Genomic DNA, 18,559 nt, shown 5'->3' with positions numbered 1-18,559 from the left:
CGTGCAATGCAGTGCCAGCTTTGTTAGCGGGAAAGTTTTCGTGGCCGACTGTTGCCACAGTTTCCCTTCAGATGGCGTGCGCGTGTTAGAGGAAAATTTATTCATACGTTGGTTTGGTTTTGCAACGGTCTACCAACGGAAGAATAGATTGTTTGTTCACCCAAAGCCCAATGAAATGTTTAAGATTACTAAATCCAGCACGATAAACTGATTATCTCACAGATTGTTTGCTATTTTCGGATATTACTAGGTTTGTTTAAAACCGAAGAAGAAGTAACCGTGTTCAGAAAATAGTACACTTTATTAAAAGCTAATTTGCAGATAGTATTGCGTATTGCGCATACGGCACTGAAGATACGGTAGGTTCTAAGCAAGTGCAGTGTCGAGTGAAAGTAACAGCTAACAAACACTTATACTCTCTGGAGTCCAAAAAATGTCCGTCAACAATAGTAAAGTCGCAAGAGAAATCAGTTTTGATATGGTATTCGCACACGAGGCTAAACGTAAATTGAAGACACTTTGAAAGTTAACGTCAATCATTTATGATCGATTTGTACAATAATTTACTACCTTGTGCTACGAACGAACGCGACTTTCTGGGACGAACGTGAATTTAATCTGCAGAAGGGGCGAAAATGGCTGAATGGCCAACTTTATCACGCATTACGCCATCTACCGCTACGAATTTAAATTTCCAACTATGACACGATTACTGTAACACATGGAACATTACACCGGAGGTGACAACGAGCTATACAGCTTTTATCATAACGATTACCAAAAGGTGCGCGTTCCGTTACTGTTACACAAACATACTTATAATGGTCCATCAAATAATGCAACGTTACCGTACACCAGTAGTGTATGTGCGTTTTCTAACTGTAGTTGGTTTTATTATAAGTTTGAGTCGAGTTAAATTTTAGCGTACTTAATGAGAATGCAGGCACCCTCCCTCGCAATACTAAACATTACACAATTCTGCTGACTAGTGCTGATGGGGTTTTTGTATTAATAGGATCCTTTCTCTATTTTCAACACACGTATTTGCAGCCCGGAGCCGCGGTGTAGGAAAGTGTTGTTAATTAAGTAAAATGCTTGAAATCAGTGTTCATATGTGCGTGAATGTGTGTGTGTTTGATTGATGAGTTTGTTTTTCTTAGCACAGATTGTACAGTTTTAACACTTAACAAACAATTGCTCTAAATATGTACAGGGAAAGTCTAGATTGTTAAATAGCCCCTCGCAGTGCCACACGCGAGGATGATAAATATGGGATTTAAAAGTACATGGTCACGGCGTTAAGGAAATCATGTCGGTGCAGACTGAGAGGTGATTATGGCCACTGTGGCTCACTAGTATGTGTTCAGTGCTACACGAATATTATCATTGCCCCATTCTTGAACAACGGTAAGAGAGCACGATAATGCAAAAGAGTGTCTAGGACATTCTACTGGAACGGGAAAGTCAAAGTGGAATCATTTCGGACAAATGGAGCGAATGTTGGTGTTCAGTGGAAGCAGTGACCTTGAAACCGCCTCGTTGCCTCACTATTCCAGCAGCTCGGGTTCGTCCAGGGGCGGTTGGTGTGGCTTGTTCTGTTCGTCCTGCAGGAGAAGCTCGTTCGTTTTACCATCGGAGGACGCAACTCGCAGCAAGCGCACCTTATCTCCATTTACCCATCCGTTTGTCTTCTGTGCGACCAGATAGGACAGCTTCTCGCCGTACGGCGGGGTGGCCAGATCCACGCCCAGCCGTCCAACGATCTTCTCCGTAATGTTGCTACAACTATTATTGGTCTCTTGACTACCTATACTATGGTGACCATTATCAGTACAATCGAGATCTTGTGTAATCTTACTCTCGGTGCCATTACTTGTGGGGGATCCAAGATGGCTGCCCGGCTTGTCCTCGTTTTCCTTCGCTTCGTCGTGATTCGTACAGTGGTTGTTGTTGTTGTTGGTCGTTTCGCTCGTGTTATTGTTATTGGCGTAGACATCTTTTGCATTTTGTGCAAGCTCTATCCAGTGCTTCTTATTCTCCAGCACTCCATCTATCAATGGCGTAAGTTTATCCGACAGCGTACCAAAGGCCTGAATAGTAATGTAAAAAAAAATGATTATATTATTTCAAACAGTTATTCGTTAGAGCAAAACAGAGCCCTTACGTACCTCGTATATGGGAATACATATCGAGTCAATGAAACCGACTTGCATCATAGGTAATTGATCTTCCTTCTCCCGATTCATGATATCCTACGAAAGTGGACAAAATCGAGGGTCAATCAGAATGAGTTTACAGTACAGCACCGTGCGAAGGCACTTACAATCGGTGTGATGTTTAGTTCCTGTCGTTCCATATCACCCTGCTCGAAGAACTCGGAGGTTACCAGATCGGCGACACGCTTTTCTATCTCCCATGGCTTCGTAATGGCCGACAAGTCACACACGGTCATACTCATGGCACGCAGGAGCGATCGTGGCTCGTCCGCTTGCCAAACGCTCATCTCAGCATTCGGCTCGATCAGCTCCAGAAAGGCTCCACGCTTTCTGCAACGTCAAAGAGGCATTTTATTCGTGTGGATGCGAAAAGTGAGACTGGCGCATTTCCACCCCTGTTACCTAAAGTACACGGCCAAATCGGTGGACAGTATGGCATCTTCTAGCACTCTGATCACGCGACTGTAATCCTCCGAGGACATATTGGAGAGAATCTGATTCCCGGGGCTGTTGATGATCATCAGACACTGATCGAAGTGGTGGTGCTCCATCGTCGACGTGGAGTACAGTTGTGCCAACGGCGACGAGGCTCTGATTGATTTTTTTTGGGGAACCCAAATGTTATAAAAAGCAAAATAATAGCATCATAATCACCACCAATAAACGCACTTGATCTGAAACGAGTTGTTGGTCCCACGGTGGTCCAAATCGTGACACAGGCAGGCTATGATCAATCCAAGGCACTCAATCTCGCCAAAGATCTTCCACCACTGGGTCGACGTCAGGATGGCAAACATCATCTGCGTCACGTTAAACGCATGCCGCCAGTTGTGGTACGTGACGTTACGATAGTTTTTCTTCACGCTCAGCAGCCAGCGGCAGAGCACCTCGTACTCGATGTGAAACCGCTCCACCAGATCGAGATCCAGGAACATGCGTATGCAGGCCTTCAGTGTGTGATCGTCGTCCAGCATCAGATCATCGAACTTGAAGTCGTAAAGCTTGAAGAACGCCGACGATGGCACTTTTAATTGCTGCACCACGGAGCAACGGAAAGTGTCTGGTCAGTTGGAGTGTGGTTTTTCTCTACAAAACACGAAACGGACACACAACACTCACCCGTAACCGGTACGCATCGTCCATGGTGGCCGACGCATGGTAGCTGAGCACTTCCAGCGTGACGCTCTGTTTGGCCATCGCAATGATCGCTTTCTCGTACATGTTCGTGTTGTAAATACCCATCCCGCAGAAGATGGCGAATGCTTCCACAAAGTTTTCATCATTTTTGGTAAAAGTCTGCGGATGTTACAGCATTACCGCGTTAGGTCGTAATCGAAACACGTTTTCCCTTTTCTCCATACTTACAAGTGCATCAAACTTGTTGATCAGTTGTATTACACCTATAATTTGACTTAAGGAATTTTTGATAGCCATGCAGAGTATGGTTTTGTGACGGAAGTTAAGCCCATCGTCGACGCTGGAATCGAAGCGATCGTCGTCGTACGCGTTGCCAATATTTACAGTCTTGAAGAGGAAGACAAAGCGTAATTAGTAACGGCGAAACATATGAACAAAGCGAGGCCTATTACTTCTCCGGTGGTCGCCACGTAGCCGGTAATTCCAATGTTGATCGGAAAACGGGACTCGAACGGGCTGGTCCGAGCATCGCCGTCCTCGCCGCTGAGATCGTTGGCTTCGAAATCGAAAACGCGCGAAAAGCTCCCTTTCGACGCCTCGTGTACCAATAGGATCTGTAATAGAAAAGAATAGGGTGGATGGTAAGAAGTACATTCCGCACTTAGTATTAACATTCGACACTCACTTGAACTCTTTGGCATTGTATTAAGCTTTGCATGTGGGTCAAAATTCGAAACACCATGTGCTCGATTGTGCTCTGTTCTTCGAAAATCATACGGGCGAGGTCCAGCAGTACTTGGTTGCGCTTCACTTCGAGCTGAGACTTTTCATACAACTGAGCATTCCGAAGTCCGATGCCGCAGAACTGTAGGTACGATGAAAATATCTGCAAAATAGAGAAATCGATAAACGCAAGCTTTATGGATAAAATAATTATGATTCGCCGAGTTTCCACTTTATTCATTTTGCATACTTAAACCAGCATAAAAAATCAATTTGGTCACAGTGCCAAAACAAGTGAATACACTTGATGCATTTGGTGGTGAAAACGAGCGCTTAAAATGTTAACTGCACTCGATATTTACTTCGATTGCAGGCCATAATTTGGTGCGATGCCGCTGGCGATGGGTGCGGCCCAAAACAATTCAAATATCGCGGCAACTGCGTTGTTTTTGCCACGTGACGAAACAATGGCCAAATTGCTTTTATGGGTACCGCATAACAGCAACTATCATGGTTTTATGTGCATCTCCGCACATTGTTCGACGTCCATCATCAATCTCATTTTCGTGTCCCCCTTTCCTGGACACAAAATACCCGAATGTTTCGAATGCCATCAGGTTTGGGGCGGTAAAATGAGGATGCAATGTAAAAGTGCCAATTCACGTATTTTTATTTCTTCCGCCTCCGGTGTCCGCTTTCGTTGTGACACGAGAGAATTTGCGGTTGGGCAAATAATTTAATGGTATTGCTACCAACTTTTCATTGCTGCTGTCAAAGGATACAAAGGAAAGAGGCATTGAAGACCACAGGGCGACAGTTGTACGCGTGACAGTGTAGAACCATGCGACCCATGTACGTTGGAAAGATATGAATACCATAGCCAACGCAAAGGATACCATACTAACCAAAAAGGATATGTGAAACAAATTCAATCATTAACGATAATGATAAAGGTTATAGAGATTTGAATATGGATAACACACATTTTTTCACTACTTTGCTTCTTTGAAAAGAACTTTTTGCTTCAAAATTACGTTGTTTTTCGATATTTACCACCAGATGAAGCTTGAATAGCGTAACGGTACGATTAAGTGACCGGTAATGTCATTTGTTGCGACACAGTTGAATTTAAAATTCGTCAATTTTCGCTATTACGTTTCGTTCGTTTGACGAATAAGTGAAACAAAAAAAAAGGTTTCGACCGCGAATAGCGACGATGGCTTATAATTTTGGGTGTCGCGGTGTCATCTGAATCAATTCGTGCTTTTCGTTATTCAATTTTAATTGATTTTGAAGTTTGGGTGTTTCTTTGCGGGTTCGATCGGTTCTCCGTGTGATGGATGGATATTATAATTAAATGCTGTGCTACAGCCGTTCCCGGAACCAACGCCATCATAGGTATAATTGGTGGAAAATATGCTTTCATTTATCACGAAACATGAAGACAAAATGCTGGATGTTCAGCGTGGCCACAATAAATAGCAATCCTTGTTCGGGGCGCGTGTGTGCTTACCTTTTCATCTGCTGACGTAAAACATTGATCACCCTGTTTGTTTATCACTTGTGCCACTCCAACGACGTCACCGGACGCATCCTTGATAGGCATGCATAGTAGAGCCTTTGTACGATAGCCAGTTTGTACATCGATTTCCCGGTTGAAACGGTCATCCTGTAGTAGATATGTTGAGAATAAGTTCGATGAGTAATCGGTGCTGGTCATTGCATTGCTCATCCAGTACACAGTTGGTTATGTTTATATGTTTCAACGAATGCGCAGCTGAGTGCGGAGTGTCTCACTCAATACATTTTAATGCCACTTTCTACTGAGCCACTTTTTATAAATACTCTCGTCCGTATGACGACAGAACATTGCACATTGCTTCACAACAGGCAATATGTGGCGAACAACGGCCACTTCAACAACGGTTTTATCATTTAACGAGGGGCTTTTAAATGAAAATTATTACAAAACGCGGGGGGCTCACTTTTGCACCGGCAAATGGTGTGCTCGTAGATGTCAGTGTGTTTGTTTGTGAGCGGAATCACTTACTAACAATAGACATATGAACGATCGAAGTCAATTGTGACTCATGTGAGATGTTTAGAGCTTTAGCCATTTCGGGGATTTACGGCATTGCAACATTGTCGACGCTTTGTTTCCCTGCCTCAAAACGTCACAAGATTCCTAAAAATAGCTTCCTTGTAGGTCAAGACTAATGCTTTTAGTCTTGCGCTTGTTAAGGCTCAATTCATAGTCCTGGGTGGCTTCGGGATTTGAGCATATTCCAAATGGTAGTCCTTCATCAAACTACTCAAAGCAAGAATTCAAATGTCATATTGATTTTCTACCCGACCAAAACCCACACACCACGGCGTGTATCGTGTGATTTGAGTGACAAACCGTGTAAAGCACACCACCACAGTGGAAATGGCCAGGTGTTGTAAAGATAAACACTACCCTTACGGGCAGGCCAAGATGCTACCTTGTGCTCGTGGTATTTGTTGCTGCGTACTATCGGGAAAAAGTAGGTTTTAATACTCGCTGATAAGATAGCAGAGGTACGGCCGGGGCTTTCTGCTGGGAGATAGTTGCTATTTGCGAGCAAGTTGTCGGGCCTCACGGGTCGGATCGGAACACTTTACACGGCCACACGGCTACTTGTTGAGCACTCGGAACGGCAGAATTTGGTGAGAAAACCAGACCAGAAGGCTAGGGAATTGTACAATTGTGACGAAAATTAATTTTCAATCAAACCATTCGTAGAGTGCAACCGTTGCAGGAGTGACGTTTGAGGCTAGAGGGCAACTGTGCGTCACGTTCGAGTAGTGCATACGTTGCACGGTGATAGAAACATGGCGGCGGAACGGTACGAGCTCAACATGAGCATGAAGTGCGTCAAGTACATGATCTTCGTCATCAGCATAACGTTCGCAGTAAGTAACCGGAGGTGCAATTGCGATGAAAGTGCGCCCTCACATGTCAAGGGTATTCCCTCCGGTGGGGTGCCTTCCTTTTCCTATCACCCGTTGAGGACGTTCGTGTTGTACCTTTTTATCTTGTGAGCTCTATTGCGTTGTCTTCGGGGCGCACAGAATGAGTCACGGCACACTACCACCAGCCCATGAATAATGTCCACTTTTCCGTACATTTTATCGTCGCGCCCCAAAAAACCAGGTCGTCGCTGCGATGCTCCTCTCGATGGCTATCGCCATCGGTAACCTGTTTGACGATTTCAAAAGCTTCATCGACTCGCACTTCTTCGTGCCGCCGAACCTGCTGATTGCGATTGGCATCATCCTGCTCGTCATTGCCCTGTTCGGGTGCGTCGGAGCACTCAAGGAGTGTACGGTTATGATCAACATTGTAAGTTGCCGCGTGCGCGCGCGTGTGGCCCACACTAACACCCGGTGGCTTGTTTATGCCGCTGAAAGTTGGTAATTTGTCTTATCGATTTCTTCTCCTCATTTCCGCCCGCCAGTACGGAGTGCTGCTGGTCGCCGTGTTCATCCTGCAACTGGCGGCGGCCATTACGGCGTTCGTGCTCCGGGGCCAAGTGGAGTATATGGTGCGCCAGAAGATTTTCAGCTCCATGGCCGAATACAAGGACATCCCGGGATATCATAATTCCATTGATGCGCTTCAAAATATGGTAGGTTAGCTTGTTGGTGGGACCCTCTCCTACAGGGAGTGATCATTCTGAAGTGCTGCCTTCTTTCTAGCTCGAGTGCTGCGGGGTCGATGGGTACACCGACTGGGCTAACTTCCTACCGAGGATGACAGGGAGACCGATTGAGACGACGACAGCCACGTACCAACCGTACGACGATCTTACGATGGTCGAGTACCCGGAAACGTGTTGCTCGTCCGCTCCAGTCGATGGACTATGCACGCCGCGCCCGTACGGGTGCTACTCGCGCCTGGCATGGATCATTTCCCAAGGGTCCGTGCTGATTGCTACCGGTGCAACGGCGGTCGCGTTCGTGCAGATACTGGGGGCCATATGCGCGTTCATGTTGGCCCGAGCCATCCGGCGCACCAAAACGCTGCGGGCCACCCGTCGCTGGCATCTGCAGCAAAGTCTGGGCATAATGACCAAAACCATGGATCCGCAGTACACCGGGATGGAGAAGTCCGAAGAGAACGTTGACCCGGACAAGTATTTGCCCACCAGCCCCAGTGTTAATTAAGGCGCACTAGAATGGTGGAATCTTTTGCGATGGCCGGCGTGTGGCTTCGATCAGTATGGCTTAATCGTACGGAATGTAGTATTTCATTATTACTTGAAATAAATGTGATGTTATAGAAGCTATAACTTTTATGCTGTCCAGCGCTGTTCACGGTGTCATGTTTGCGAAATCTGACGCCGAATGAATTAAGGCGCAAAGTAAAGAGGTTGTAGCAAACGAGTCGAGTTTCACGTCGAATTACTTTCGGACTTCCGAATCTAATTACCAATTAGAAGACCGAGAAAAGAAGTACCACGGGACATGAATTCGTAATTACCAGTGGATTTGACAACTGACAACCCCACAAATGTCACAATAAATAAAGTACCGTTTCTTACAGCACATCCATCCCATTGGCCTGGCCTTTCTGCTACGGCCAGGAGTAGTTGTAATCCTCATTGACTTCGTTCTAATTGGATTCTGCATAGGTAATAAATTTTCCATGATTGCTGCCTTTTCGCTGAATCGAACCAAATCCCAGGTGCCGTCACTGCCGCCGCCGCCAACGCAAAGCCCAGAAAGCCCAAAAAGTTTTTCCAATGGCAAACACGGCCCACGGAATGGGTTGGAATCAACAGGTTGCTGCTACTGCCGGCAGGGCGATGAATGGTTTCCCGGCCCCGGTCGATCAATTATTCAACGGACGACATAATAAACAGTGTGCTGCAGCGACTCACCTGGTAAGCATCCGGTATGTTTACTGGTTCACCACTTTCGGCCACGTGCCCCGCGATACCCGTGCCCCAGGCCACCTTGACCTCGTCCTGCTGCTCCATTTCCTCCAGCGTGCTGTTGGAGCACACGTCGAACAGTTTCGATACTAAGCATCTGCAAGCGGAAAACAGAGCACCGATAGGGTAACCAACGGTGCGTGCGATAGGAGTTAGCGTAAGAGTAACCGGAATCAGCTGGATGATTTATTTAATTCAACTAGCGCGGTGGACCTGACATCCTTCGGCTGCTGCATTGTCATGCAGCAACCGTTTGATTTATCGGTACGTGTCTCGGAGGTGTGAGTACGGGGATGCGTCCTAATAAAGTATTCGTCAGGCCTATCATCATCGCCACCGCACCACGGTAAGACGCCACCGCACCAGAGGTAAGATCGGAGTTCGATGGTGGGAATGGGACTCACCCATCGTGCGGCTGAACTGTGTGGCCTAGTTGGGAGGAAAATCTGTGCCAAGGTTCGCAAAGTGTTAGCGTAGGTGCCATCAAGCTCCGTGGGCGTAATGAATAACGTATCACCTGCAACGATTGCGACACACGAACGTAACCTCTGCTTTGTGGCAACTACTTTGAATTCCTGAGTGTTTGATATGTTACTTTTAATCCCGGCGCCGGATTGATGTACAAGCAGACACGCCAGACCATTCAATTAGGACCCACGGTTTGCGATGCTCTAATGGAATCCTCCGACTGTATCCACACCGATAGGCCGAGACTGACTCGAGATGAGGGTTTTCACATGGAAATTGATTACTTATGCTGCGAGTATCTCATTAATTATAATGAACAATGCTCGCAGACTGCATCTGTAGCGAGTGTCGGTGTTGCTCTGCTACAGCGTGTCGTTGACAAGCTGCCATCAAGTCAGTGTCACTATACGGCACCACCGGGCGACGGAGAAAGCCTACAGAACGGAAATATTCCAGCATGATCCGCCTAAGGCACAACACATCCACCAGATGGAGTGCCTGGGCGTGCAATGTACACGGCAATCAACCGGTTGTTGGTATTAGGCAAAAATAGTTAAGAATTTCGATTCATTAGCACTACGTCCCATTGCGGGCACTGTGGGCTCGTGTGAGGTGATTAGTGTTCGTCAGTTCAAAAAAGGAAGGCAAGTGTTAAGCGGCACAGTTTGGTAATATCGAGTGCCAGCTTACGACCTTTTGGGAACAGACATTACGAAAAGTTTAACACGACAAAGAACTAAATTTAACACGCAAACTGACTAGAACATCTCGTGCGTTGTTCCCGTTCTTTGTTCCCAAAAAGGGCAACAGAGGTTTGATTTTCGTAGAACAGGAATAATTCAGAAAAGTTGCAGTGAAAGCTATATGGGTTCCTATTTTTAACTTCCATTCACTGGGGCGGCATTGCGTGTGGTTTGGTGCACAGCCCCGAGGACTCCCCGAGATTGTTATAATGAAACATAATCCAGTCGCTAATTGGAAACGGGATTCACTTGTAGCCCGTCGAAAATGGGTATGTGTTATGATGAGCTTACAAGGGTCTATCCGAAATAGAAATTCCACAATTATATGCAGCCTGGCAGCAATGTGGCGTTTCCGGTGGGACCCGAGTTTCACTCGTCTAGAGTGTCTTCCTCGGCGCGGAAAAAGCACTTTGTACGCTGATTGTTGTTGTATGAATCTGATCGGTGATTGTTTTACCATTCCGGCGGGGGGGAACGGTGATTTTTGATCCCTATTTTGGAGTTCACGTGACGGTGTGGACTCTGTGTACTGCAACATTCTTACAAATCCGCAATCATGGTGTCATTTTTCTGCGCCGGATTTTTTGCTATCCTATTCAAGCCGACACCACGCATTGCTCGTTTGGCAGCCGCCGCCGCCGGGGACGGTATTACTTACTTTTTGGTATTGTCGCCACCGCAGGTACTTTTGCCCTGCACCAAAAATAACGACCCACGATCCGCGTTCAGCAGAATTGACACGTTTTGAAGAATTTTGTGACACAGCGACCGCACATCCAGATCGTTGCAGATGTCCTTTACCTGGAACGAAAGCGGCGGGACAGTGAAACGTTTTACTCACGGGACACGGGCCAGGCGGGGTCAGGCGACTCGCCGCGGCGACCAACTTACCAGCTCGAAAATAAGCTCCCGCTCGTCAAGCTGCTTCAGCTCGTTGCGTGACAGACGGAGCGGCCGCAGGCTGGCGGCACCACAGTTGGGCACACCGTGCGGGCAGCATTGCGTGCTGCCCGACGCCGACGAGTCGTTCTGTGGGTTGATACTGAGAAACGTCGGTGTCCCGTCGATGGTGTTGACGATGGGCTTCAGCAGACCGCCGCGCTCGAACTCGTGAGCCGATATTTTCCTGCAACGATGAGCAGCACCCAGAGGCGGGCAGGTTAATTAATTGGACGAAACGGAAACCCCTTAAAGCCCGTGAGTTTGTGCACTCCATCAATCGTTAAGCAAAGCCGGCCCAAGGTGCCATTTTAGCCAAGGATCCGGTAGTCCAATCTCTCCTGTGAACAGTATGAACTCTGTTCTAAAGCCCGAAACGTTGTAAGTGCGTGAAGCACTGTTGTGAGCACTTTTGATGGGCCCATTGCGGCTGTAACACCCGTAATATGTCCCAGAGTGTCCGCCCATATCGTAGATATGAGCATCCCGTACGCGGCCTGCATGAAGGGTACTGGTGTTGGTGGTAATCGGTGTCCATAAAGTAATTGGTGCCACAATGCGGGACTAATCCTTGTTGTCGTCGACGGGGGCGAGCGCCGTATGGCGCACCGTGGTCGCGCACACTGTTTGTGAGGTTGTGCGGCGCGCGGTCAAAAACACAAATATTATTTAGCCTCCGGGCCCCATCATATCTCGCCCATTTCATCGGCCAATTCAAATTAGGCATTCTTCGGCCGTGGCATTCAACAACCCGGGCCCGTCCGCCAATGTCGGCAATCATTGGCTGAAAATCAGTGTTACGGCCACCATAGGCCAGGTGTGTTACGGCTGTGTAGTTACAGCCGTGGTTCGCACCCTTCCGCTCTCGGCGAAGCGGCGTATCCTGCGTTACGCCGAATGATGGCTGATGAATATTCATAAAGAGTGGGCGGCAACCACCCGACCAAAGGCGTGGACCACCACCCTTTTGGGAGCACCCGAACGGAGGCCTCAGCGCTGTGGAGCCGCGAACAACCGGCCGACCGGAGGAAGAAGGTCACGGTCAGGGGGCGGCTAACGAGTTTGATAAACATACTGCAACAAACGTTTCCCGATGGGTGGGCTGCTTTACTGGGTGGCCGCTTCACGCGTGTCCAGGCGGGTCGTACCTGACGGGGGTTGTTGCACCGGAGCCACCGCGTGACGAGCTCGGTTGGTTGGAGCAGCCGCCGCCGCCGCCGCCGACGCCGTGGGTGGGCGAGTCGACAGCGTTGGCGGCCGTGGTGACCGGCGTGGCGTGGGACACTAGCCACCCGTCGACCATGTTGCGCGTCGCCTTGCGGATGAAGTAATCCTGGACGAACTCGGGGTTCTCGTCGAGCCACGACTCCATCCGCGCGAACTCCGCATCGTAGGTCCCGCTGGCGCCGACGGACCCGTTGCCGCTGGCCACGCCGGTAGAGCCGTGGTAGAGATGGTGGTGGTTGTGGTGGCCATGGTAGTGGTGTGTGGTGTGCGGTGGTAGCGGCAGGGGGACACCAGAACGGGAGCCCAACGTAGTATCGAGGCCCCCCGCTGTGCCCCCCTGCTCGGTGGGCATCCTGTTTTGGGGCTCCTCTATGCTGCGCAGGTGCAGTCCTGGGGGAGAGGAAGGGAGAACAAAACCGGACATCAGGGTTGAGGCGTAATGTAACGTCGTGTCGAGGATAATTGAAACCGCATTAAAACTACGACGAGCTCGACAAATGATAAATCGATTTGTTAAAACTGGAAACCACCAAAACATTGCCCAGAAAGTGCGACCCCGAGAGCACTCGGAATCCAGCCATGTGTTAAGGACATGATGAATGGTTGCCGCCGGAACGTTGGTCTAAAAATAAAAGCGAGAAAGTATGAAGAAAAAAAAACCAGGAGCCCTTAAAAAGCCTACGACAATTGAGGGAATCAATTTCGGTTGATTCGGTACCCAATCAAGTGCCAATTCGCAACTAGACGATCCGCTGCCTCGTGTGATTCCGATCCAGGAGTCAATGTAGGTTTGTTTATTTAATCAAATTATCTTTCGAATCTTTATTAATTTAATGTTCTTCTATTTCCTTCAAATAATTTTCCGTGTTTGCGTTTTTCGCACAAAGTTTCTATTTTAAGCCGCGTTGCTAACGCCGGTTGATTACTTGTACTTCGCTTTTTTTTGGGTTGCTATGGGGCGAGGGGTTGCTTCGTTTATCATTCATCCACAGCGCTAATTGAAGTATTGTGTATTTGGGCGATGAATCAATAATTGGCGCATACGGTCAGTTCCGAAGCGGGCATTGAATGCTTCTGCCATATTGGAATGGATATAATTTCATGAAGCTTGTGAAAAACAATTTAAATATTTAGAACAGATTCAGGATAAAAACGCCGCTTCTGTTTTATTTCTGATTTTCCAAGCATATTTGCAATATTTGCAAACAAAATTACTAATATTCAAGTAATACTGTTTACTGTTACGTAAATTGTCAACCAAATAAATTCATGGCAGTTTCACATTGAAAGTGCTCTAGTTAAGGGCAGTTCTTTGTTTGACCGGCTTCTCTGTACCGAGTGGGCTAAGTGAAATCTCGTTATTTAGCCAAAAAAAGGACGATAATATTTAATCAATGCCGGCGCCTTGCGCACCCCTTAAAACGTAACAGGATGGTTTAAATTACTCCACCCTCAAAAGCTCGAACCGATCGCTCTGTCGTCCTTTTCCCTATTTTCGCTGGAGAACTTTCGACAAACAGACCACCAGAAACCCGCGCGTTGCCGGAGCTTCCGAGCCCCGGTTTACGGAGGGAGGTGGCCTCAGAAAAATATGTTTCCACATTCCCGGGCGACAACGGCTCGCGGCTTCGCGGCCGTAAGCTGAGAAATTAGTCTTAGGGTGGCGGCCCCTAAGCTATAATTTATTATCATTTGCTGCGAAACTTGATAACCTGTCAAGGACTCGCTCGAACGCTTTGTTGGGTGAAGCGTAAGACCCCCGAGTGGTGTTGGTGGTACCACTAGAGGGGAGCGACAGAGAGAGAGAGAGAGAGAGCTTACAGATTAGCGGAAATTAGTTACCTTGCTTGTTTCGCTTGTAACGACAACCATTGAAGCGACACATGCTACCGGTCTGGCCCATCAGGGGCCTTCTATTGCGTCGCCGGGCAGAAAATCGCGGTGTTTCCGATGGGCACACTACTATTTTCCGATCACCACAAAACGCAAGACGGCGACGCCTCGCGTCGTGGCCTCGCGGTCGCAGTCGCTGCGACCCGTCTTCGTCGTCGCCGTTGGGCGCCGTTGCCCGCGCAGGGCTCACAGTTTGATTTTCGCAACAGAACGTCACAAACGCCGGGGCCGCTACTACGACTACTACTACTACTACTACCACTTTCGGAGGCACTTTCGCGGTCGGTCGGTACACATTTCGGAAGCGCCGCGCGGAAGCAATAGCACTTCATTTTACTTACATTCGACCGTGGCGGGTCATGGATAGGTTTGGACGACGGTGGCCTAGACGGTAGAGCGCACCCGTGCGCAACTTGCGTTGTTCGGGGCTGCGGATTTTACACACCACAATCTTTGCTTTGCTGTTCCCGGCACGACCAGCTGCATAAATCGAGCGTAATCTTAAATTAGCTTTACTCAGCTGGACCGCCCGAGACGGAGCTGCAGACGGCAGAAAGACACATAACCCCGATACACCCGCATCACCCGCATATGCTTTGAGCGGTCGATTACTTTTTCTTAATTTCGAAAATATTTTGCCTCACAGACAACACACTTTTTTTTTGCTGGGCGAGCACACGACAGTCATCAGAAGCGCGATGGCGTTTGTTGTGCACGAACGTCTTGGAAGCTACTACTGCGCGGGTCCCTGCGCTCCGAGCTGCCTAGGGCGCCAGTAAAGAGGCAGCAAATTTTAATCAACTTTTTCCAAGCAGGCCCCGGCAAACCTGGGTCCTTCACAGACACACACAGTGGAGGAGAAGCACTTAGGAGCGAGCAATGTAGACGATTAGGTACGACTTGTGGGGAGGCCGACTGGCTTGGCGGTAGAAATGGCTGTCATTGCTTTTAAAAAGCTTAAAGTTAAATTTAAAAGAAAAAGCACCATGATTGACACTCATAATTTAGTCAAAACGGAAGGCACGAGCAGCCTCGCTTTCCTTGCCCGCCGCGTTACTGCTGCTTGGTCGAATGGTCTATAAATGTAATTAACTGTAACACTTTTCTGTCAAGGTTCCATTGCACATTACGCTCGCTTCCTCTCGGGCCGTTATTTATTGGCCCCGCCCGAAGAACGACCGAATAGCAATTTCCGACCAATATCGGCGGCCACTGTGGCCAGTGTAGTTTCGTTTCCTTTTCCAACGGTGAGGTAAAGAAAACAATAACAACACCAATGAGTGGATAGTTCGGTGGCACGCGATGTTAATGGAACGCCTTAATGGAGGCGCCTGGTTGCGGCCACACTCCGCAGCGTGCGGTTACTTCTTAAGCGGGAGCGAAGTGACAAACTTTTCCCAAAACCGGCCACCGGTTATTGGAGAACATAAATTGCGCGCCCCGCGTTTCATTTCACCCAGTCATTACTCAAACAGCATTACCTACCCGTTCCGTTTCGTCCGTCCGTCCTTTCGGGCGAGTACTTAAATTTCCAATTTATGATGGCCCGGGAATGATTATTGACCGGGACAAGATGGCGGTTGGGCCGGTGGCCGAAAAAAACACACGTTAAAAGCATAAGAAACACTTTTAATGTTCGCGCGGACCAAATGGGCAGCCCATTCGCGGTGGCCTTTTATGCCAATCTGCAACGACGCGGCGCGCGGTGCAGCGCGATGATCTCAGAGTAGTCACATTAGTATTCCGGTCAGCGGCATCGGCAGCGCCATCGGGCTCGGCTATCGAGAGTTTCGCGCTTTGAAAGTGAAACTCTCCAAGTGATTAGGGCCGACACAAAAATGGGAATCGATTGAACCGCGGGTGGTCCGCGGTCCGTGAAGTGATTTAATGTCCGTGCGGCTGCAGCCGACGATGACATGACGAATGGAAACGAACGCCTTGGCCGACGAAGAGTCATTCAATCATCGAGAGTCGTGCACGCACGCCAGCCGCTTGATTCAAACAGAGCAAGTCAAATACAGAAGATCAAACAAAAAACATGCGCCACTAAGCTCATGCTGTGGCCGCGGGGTTCGACAATTTTCGACCAGATTTTGCCACCGTTGGGATGGTTTCGAAGCATGAGCAGCAGAGTCGAAACACTGACGGTCGAAAGCATTCGGACGAGAAGGTTCTAAGAACGAAGCGAACAGCGACGTTCGTTTGAGGCTTGTAGATTTCAAGCTAGGGGTCATTCTAAAGCAATCTGAAAGTTTCGCAAAAAAAACCCACTAAAATAAAGTAGATCGATCCTTCTCGAATTTGTTAATTATTGTTAAGCTATCGATCTTAGTTGTTTGAATAGTATGAACGATGTGTTAGTAGTTGGAAAAGGACAATTAAATCGTCCACCGCCTATTCCGCTTCCACGTGACAATGAAGTCGAAAGGAGCCATGTGGAGGAATTTCTGACATGAGAAAGGAATTTCTGACATTGCGACACGCGCTATGAAACCTATTTACATAAACAATACAATCCATGCGCAACGTTAGAATCACTGTCGAACTGTTGTAAATAGTATATTGAATTATGAACAAGTTAGTCCAACTCTCGAACATAGAAAAGGATTTTTGGATGGTAGTTTTGGATAACCAATGGCAAGTGCGTGATGACTCCAAGGCTTCAAACAACAGACACCCAAGTGCCTCGAATTCGAATCCCTGGCTCATTGATTGGAAGTCCCGCGAGCAATGTACTTTCATTGCTGGTTTTATTTTCAACATTTAGAACTCCCATTGGAAATGGGCTTTTACAGCTGATGAAGCATATTCATTAATCATTAAGGGTCTGCGAGAAACCGGTCTAGAGACCCTTCTTTCATTAACACAGGATAATACAGAACCAGGAAACCCTTCACATTCGGCACATCTTTGTGTAACTTTTCCCGTGTCATTCGGCACATGCGGCAGCTGAAGCCTCACATTATACTGATTACTTCCTTTCGCTGCGCGATGCCATCATTTATGCTAATAGCCAACGAAATAAATCGACCAGCGAGCCGTCAGGGGGCCTCGCTAAATCTACTCTCAACATCCGCGAGCGAGGCTCAACATCCGTCGAGGATTTCAAGGCCACGCAGCATGGCGGGATGAAGTGCACCATCGGCCACATTTTTCTTCATTCCGACACATAGCTCACCGAGTGGCGACAAGTGAAAGGAAAATAAAAACACACACACGCCAACGCATTTTATTTTCATTTGCACGACAACGACAGCCGCGATGACCGCAGACCGCCGACTGCTCACTCATCAGCGCGCGCGCGGTTCGGCTCCGGTCTACCGCCCTAAATCACAATTATTGCGAGAAACAATGATCCGGAAGCGACCGCTCGGTTCCACACGAACGCAAGGACATCGAGCACGGGGCCGCCCGAGCATCATGCCATGAAGTGGAGATGCGTGTCGTGTTAGAACTTTACGAGCCAAACGGAACGGTCGCCGAGCTCCCGGGCCAGCAGCCGATGATGCTCCAGCAGCACACAAAAAAGGCGACAACGATGGAGAATCCGGTCGCAAAATAAAGGACCGTCAAGAGCGCTCTCCGCCGCTGGCAGCATTGGCTTTTGCTGCTGCCAACCGAAACTGGATACGGATGGTTGGTGCCGTTGCCGTCGTGTGCCATGCAAAGCCGGAACGGGGCGGCGAAAAAAAAAAACAAGCAAATCGCGCGCTGCTCGAAGCATAAATGCTCGGAACAAAGCGAAAATCAAGACCTTATCCGGACCGCCGGTCCCCAATCTGATACAGATGTGATCGCGTACGTAGATCGGAATGCAGGGCCCGGTTGCTGGCCAAGGGAAAGGTCCAACTATGCGATACGATTTCGGGGCGCCAGTGTTTTGCTTCACTTCAGTTTTATTTTCTCTTGATCCCAGAAACAGATGTCACGGTTGACCTCAGGGTTCGAAATGTCGATGCCGGTGTCAGTTTCGCCCCCCGATCGGACGATGCAGGGCAATGTGTGTGCCAAGTGTGTGTTTGTGTGCCAAGAGGCGGCCGAGATAGTTTCATCAATCTCGGAAAGTGTGGAGAGTTCGGCCTTGGGGAGAAGAAGCGCAACGATTTATGCTTCAGCTGATTTATACCGCATACTGATATCGGATTATGCGCCCGATAATGGGTCATATTACGGGGTTTGGCTGCCGTGCGATGAAATAACGGCAATCAAACTAATTGCATCGATAAGGTGCTTTCCGACGAGATCGCCGGCATAT

At 48.3% G+C, this 18,559-nt stretch overlaps 2 protein-coding genes across 5 annotated transcripts in view; one reads left to right on the top strand and one right to left on the bottom strand.

Moving 5' to 3' along the window:
• Window positions 1-287: 287 nt before the first annotated feature.
• The window catches only part of LOC128273621 (dual 3',5'-cyclic-AMP and -GMP phosphodiesterase 11), a 32,893-nt gene continuing 14,621 nt past the window's right edge, over window positions 288-18,559 (bottom strand). Inside the window, exons 1-16 of one of the 4 annotated variants that reach the window (XM_053011631.1) lie at window positions 14,254-14,479; window positions 12,333-12,801; window positions 11,137-11,371; window positions 10,904-11,046; window positions 8,981-9,131; window positions 5,590-5,745; window positions 4,039-4,239; window positions 3,806-3,967; window positions 3,582-3,740; window positions 3,336-3,512; window positions 2,886-3,250; window positions 2,619-2,807; window positions 2,324-2,546; window positions 2,169-2,252; window positions 1,874-2,090; window positions 288-1,807 (exon numbers count right to left, since the gene is read on the bottom strand). In XM_053011631.1, coding sequence (XP_052867591.1) covers window positions 1,548-1,807; window positions 1,874-2,090; window positions 2,169-2,252; window positions 2,324-2,546; window positions 2,619-2,807; window positions 2,886-3,250; window positions 3,336-3,512; window positions 3,582-3,740; window positions 3,806-3,967; window positions 4,039-4,239; window positions 5,590-5,745; window positions 8,981-9,131; window positions 10,904-11,046; window positions 11,137-11,371; window positions 12,333-12,801; window positions 14,254-14,314 — 3,252 coding nt within the window. In that variant the 5' untranslated portion in view covers window positions 14,315-14,479 and the 3' untranslated portion in view covers window positions 288-1,547. Of the gene's footprint in view, window positions 2,091-2,168; window positions 2,253-2,323; window positions 2,547-2,618; window positions 2,808-2,885; window positions 3,251-3,335; window positions 3,513-3,581; window positions 3,741-3,805; window positions 3,968-4,038; window positions 4,240-5,589; window positions 5,746-8,980; window positions 9,132-10,903; window positions 11,047-11,136; window positions 11,372-12,332; window positions 12,802-14,253; window positions 14,480-18,559 lie in introns of those variants that run through there. The other 3 variants (XM_053011635.1, XM_053011630.1, XM_053011634.1) reach the window with 3 other exon arrangements.
• On the top strand, window positions 6,679-8,383 carry LOC128273622 (CD63 antigen). Its single transcript, XM_053011636.1, has 5 exons — window positions 6,679-6,764; window positions 6,841-7,010; window positions 7,252-7,440; window positions 7,556-7,726; window positions 7,797-8,383. The coding sequence occupies exons 2-5, from the start codon at window positions 6,930-6,932 to the stop codon at window positions 8,262-8,264; spliced, it is 909 nt and encodes a 302-aa protein (XP_052867596.1). The 5' UTR covers window positions 6,679-6,764; window positions 6,841-6,929; the 3' UTR covers window positions 8,265-8,383.

The sequence above is a fragment of the Anopheles cruzii genome, chromosome 3 (genome assembly GCF_943734635.1).
Source record: "Anopheles cruzii chromosome 3, idAnoCruzAS_RS32_06, whole genome shotgun sequence".
NCBI classification, from domain to species: Eukaryota; Metazoa; Arthropoda; class Insecta; order Diptera; family Culicidae; genus Anopheles; species Anopheles cruzii.
The sequence above is the reverse complement of the archived record's forward strand: the minus strand, read 5'-3'. Positions and strand labels throughout refer to the sequence as shown.